The 5,000-nt window shown below is 44.8% G+C and overlaps 1 protein-coding gene across 1 annotated transcript in view; it reads left to right on the forward strand.

Annotated features, from left to right (window-relative positions):
- The window catches only part of LOC311124798 (protein diaphanous homolog 3-like), a gene marked incomplete at both ends in the record, with an annotated part of 31,466 nt that overhangs the window by 5,929 nt on the left and 20,537 nt on the right, over positions 1-5,000 (forward strand). The window contains one exon of the mRNA XM_084198894.1: positions 2,526-2,636. Within this exon, the coding sequence (XP_084055020.1) occupies positions 2,526-2,636 (111 nt within the window). The remainder of the gene's footprint in view (positions 1-2,525; positions 2,637-5,000) is intronic.

The following is a 5,000-nucleotide window of genomic DNA, read 5'->3' on the forward strand; positions in this document are numbered from 1 at the left end:
TCTAACCCCTATCTGTTCTCTACTTAGTCTCATCTAACCCCTATATGTTATCTACTTAGTCTCATCTAACCCCTATCTGTTCTCTACTTAGTCTCATCTAACCCCTATCTGTTCTCTACATAGTCTCATCTAACCCCTATCTGTTCTCTACTTAGTCTCATCTAACCCCTATCTGTTCTCTACTTAGTCTCATCTAACCCCTATCTGTTCTCTACTTAGTCTCACCTAACCCCTATCTGTTCTCTACTTAGTCTCATCTAACCCCTATCTGTTCTCTACTTAGTCTCACCTAACCCCTATCTGTTCTCTACATAGTCTCATCTAACCCCTATCTGTTCTCTACTTAGTCTCATCTAACCCCTATCTGTTCTCTACTTAGTCTCATCTAACCCCTATCTGTTCTCTACTTAGTCTCATCTAACCCCTATCTGTTCTCTACTTAGTCTCATCTAACCCCTATCTGTTCTCTACTTAGTCTCATCTAACCCCTATATGTTCTCTACTTAGTCTCACCTAACCCCTATCTGTTCTCTACTTAGTCTCACCTAACCCCTATCTGTTCTCTACTTAGTCTCACCTAACCCCTATCTGTTCTCTACTTAGTCTCATCTAACCCCTATCTGTTCTCTACTTAGTCTCACCTAACCCCTATCTGTTCTTCTCTATTCAGTCTCATCTAACCCCTATCTGTTCTCTACTTAGTCTTATCTAACCCCTATCTGTTCTCTACTTAGTCTCATCTAACCCCTCTCTGTTCTCTACTTAGTCTCATCTAACCCCTATCTGTTCTCTACTTAGTCTTATCTAACCCCTATCTGTTCTCTACTTAGTCTCATCTAACCCCTATCTGTTCTCTACTTAGTCTTATCTAATCCCTATCTGTTCTCTACTTAGTCTCATCTAACCCCTATCTGTTCTCTACTTAGTCTCATCTAACCCCTATCTGTTCTCTACTTAGTCTCATCTAACCCCTCTCTGTTCTCTACTTAGTCTCACCTAACCCCTATCTGTTCTCTACTTAGTCTCATCTAATCCCTATCTGTTCTCTACTTAGTCTCACCTAACCCCTATCTGTTCTCTACTTAGTCTCATCTAATCCCTATCTGTTCTCTACTTAGTCTCACCTAACCCCTATCTGTTCTCTACTTAGTCTCATCTAATCCCTATCTGTTCTCTACTTAGTCTTATCTAACCCCTATCTGTTCTCTACTTAGTCTTATCTAACCCCTATCTGTTCTCTACTTAGTCTCATCTAATCCCTATCTGTTCTCTACTTAGTCTCACCTAACCCCTATCTGTTCTCTACTTAGTCTCATCTAATCCCTATCTGTTCTCTACTTAGTCTCACCTAACCCCTATCTGTTCTCTACTTAGTCTTATCTAACCCCTATCTGTTCTTCTCTATTCAGTCCCATCACTTCCTAAGGTCTCTCTCTGTCCACTCTTTATGTAAATGATGTCTCCCCTGTGCCATATTAGATAGTGGACCATCCTTCCCGGAGTTAATACACAGCCACTGATGATGTCACTCTACCATGCCGCTTGTCCAATGATGTCCATGTTTGACTGCCTTGCTACAATGACTAGATGGGCTTTATCACAACGAAATCAACCTGAGAAAACTCTGTGTACATCCTCTCATCATGCGTCAACACACACACACACACACACACACACACACACACACACACACACACGCTCTCACACACTCTCACACACACACACACACACACACCCACACACACACACACACACACACACCCTCACACACACCCTCTCACACACACACACACACACCCACACACACACACACACACACCCTCCCTCACACACACACACACACACACACACGCACACACCCTCACACACACCCTTATTTCATGCTTCACACACCACTGCATCAGTTATAAGGGTTCAATAATTGATTGTAATGTTTTCTCCCGACCAGTTGAATAGCTCGTATCTATCCAGGTTTCCACATGAAAAGGCTTCACCACGGGCTCACATGGGGGAGGAAGGAACATCTTCCAAAAGACCGAGCTTCACCCTCCAACTGACTGTCAGACACACACACACACACACACACACACACACACACACACACACACACTCACACACATGTCTTTGTGCAGGAAGGGAGGGTCTGTAGGCTGTTGTCGCATTCATATTGAAGGCAACTCTGAGAGTTAGAGACTACAGTAAAAATAGAGATGCATTAGTTCTGGTCTCCTGGTTTCCTTTAGGAGAGGGCTCATTTAGAGAGCAGGGACCCACGCTGTTCACCCAACTCACTTCTGCTGGACGCACGCACACACACACACACACACACACGACTCCCTCACCCTCTGTCTCCCCCTCTCTCCCTCTGTCTCCCCCTCTCTCCCTCCGTCTCCCCCTCTCTCCCTCTGTCTCCCCCTCTCTCCCTCCGTCTCCCCCTCTCTCCCTCTGTCTCCCCCTCTCTCTCTCCCTCCATCCCTGTCTGAATGAGCTGTTCTGAATGTTATCTCTCTGTTTGTGTATTCTAGGTGGCCTGTATGCAGCTCATCAATGCGCTGGTGACATCTCCAGATGAGCTGGACTTCAGGCTTCACATCAGGAATGAGTTTATTCGCTCCGGCCTCAGAGAGATATTGCCGGTAAGCTAAGCATCGTGACGCCCGGCCTCAGCCGTAGATAGCTATAGACTAGTCGGCCATGTACGCATTCAATATTTAAATGAGTTGTCCACTTGAGTAAAATATTGTAGAATGCTTCGTGGCGAATAATTCATAAGGGCCGGAGGAGAGGTCGCACGTCTCAGTTAATGCCGACGCCAGGCAGCCAATCGGGAGCGGCGCTACGGCGTGGGGGGGGACAGCGGTCGACGCTGAGGCAGCTGGTTGTGTTGCCTGTCCCTGCCGGCTCGCTCTCTCTCTCTCTCTCTTCACCGTCCGCTCAAAACATTTACCTTCTATCAACAACGCCAGAAGCAAGGAACACACACGCACACAACGCAATCACAGAACACACACACACACACACACAACGCAATCACAGAACACACACACACACACACACAACGCAATCACAGAACACACACACACACACAACGCAATCACAGAACACACACACACACAACGCAATCACAGAACACACACAGACAACACAATCACAGAACACACACACACACACAGACACACCAGGCAAACAAACAATAGCAGCAGCAATCTGCCACCCCAGCACAGTGCTGCCTGCATCACAAATGGCAGCCTATTCCCCACTTTATTTACCAGAGACCACATGTGCCCTGGTCAAAAGTAGTGCACTATTAAAGGCACAGGGTGCCATTTGGGACGCAACACTGGCTGCCTGGTGTTTTAGGGTGTCTAGTGGAAAGTAATGTTAATGTTCTGCCTGGTGTTTTAGGGTGTCTAGTGGAGAGGAAAGTAATGTTAATGTTCTGCCTGGTGTTTTAGGGTGTCTAGAGGAGTGGAAAGTAATGTTAATGTTCTGCCTGGTGTTTTAGGGTGTCTAGAGGAGAGGAAAGTAATGTTAATGTTCTGCCTGGTGTTTTAGGGTGTCTAGAGGAGAGGAAAGTAATGTTAATGTTCTGCCTGGTGTTTTAGGGTGTCTAGTGGAGAGGAAAGTAATGTTAATGTTCTGCCTGGTGTTTTTAGGGTGTCTAGAGGAAAGGAAAGTAATGTTAATGTTCTGCCTGGTGTTTTAGGGTGTCTAGTGGAGAGGAAAGTAATGTTAATGTTCTGCCTGGTGTTTTAGGGTGTCTAGAGGAAAGTCATGTTAATGTTCTGCCTGGTGTTTTAGGGTGTCTAGAGGAGAGGAAAGTAATGTTAATGTTCTGCCTGGTGTTTTAGGGTGTCTAGAGGAGAGGAAAGTAATGTTAATGTTCTGCCTGGTGTTTTAGGGTGTCTAGAGGAGAGGAAAGTAATGTTAATGTTCTGCCTGGTGTTTTAGGGTGTCTAGAGGAGAGGAAAGTAATGTTAATGTTCTGCCTGGTGTTTTAGGGTGTCTAGAGGAGAGGAAAGTAATGTTAATGTTCTGCCTGGTGTTTTAGGGTGTCTAGTGGAGAGGAAAGTAATGTTAATGTTCTGCCTGGTGTTTTAGGGTGTCTAGAGGAGAGGAAAGTAATGTTAATGTTCTGCCTGGTGTTTTAGGGTGTCTAGAGGAAAGTAATGTTAATGTTCTGCCTGGTGTTTTAGGGTGTCTAGAGGAGAGGAAAGTAATGTTAATGTTCTGCCTGGTGTTTTAGGGTGTCTAGTGGAGAGGAAAGTAATGTTAATGTTCTGCCTGGTGTTTTAGGGTGTCTAGAGGAAAGTAATGTTAATGTTCTGCCTGGTGTTTTAGGGTGTCTAGAGGAGAGGAAAGTAATGTTAATGTTCTGCCTGGTGTTTTAGGGTGTCTAGTGGAAAGTAATGTTAATGTTCTGCCTGGGGTTTTAGGGTGTCTAGAGGAGAGGAAAGTAATGTTAATGTTCTGCCTGGTGTTTTAGGGTGTCTAGAGGAGAGGAAAGTAATGTTAATGTTCTGCCTGGTGTTTTAGGGTGTCTAGTGGAGAGGAAAGTAATGTTAATGTTCTGCCTGGTGTTTTAGGGTGTCTAGAGGAAAGTAATGTTAATGTTCTGCCTGATGTTTTAGGGTGTCTAGTGGAGAGGAAAGTAATGTTAATGTTCTGCCTGGTGTTTTAGGGTGTCTAGAGGAAAGTAATGTTAATGTTCTGCCTGGTGTTTTAGGGTGTCTAGTGGAGAGGAAAGTAATGTTAATGTTCTGCCTGGTGTTTTAGGGTGTCTAGAGGAGAGGAAAGTAATGTTAATGTTCTGCCTGGTGTTCTAGGGTGTCTAGTGGAGAGGAAAGTAATGTTAATGTTCTGCCTGGTGTTTTAGGGTGTCTAGTGGAGAGGAAAGTAATGTTAATGTTCTGCCTGGTGTTTTAGGGTGTCTAGAGGAAAGTAATGTTAATGTTCTGCCTGGTGTTTTAGGGTGTCTAGAGGAAAGTAATGTTAATGTT

The sequence above is a fragment of the Coregonus lavaretus genome (genome assembly GCF_964263955.1).
Source record: "Coregonus lavaretus genome assembly, contig: HAP1_SCAFFOLD_6017, whole genome shotgun sequence".
Taxonomy (NCBI): Eukaryota; Metazoa; Chordata; class Actinopteri; order Salmoniformes; family Salmonidae; genus Coregonus; species Coregonus lavaretus.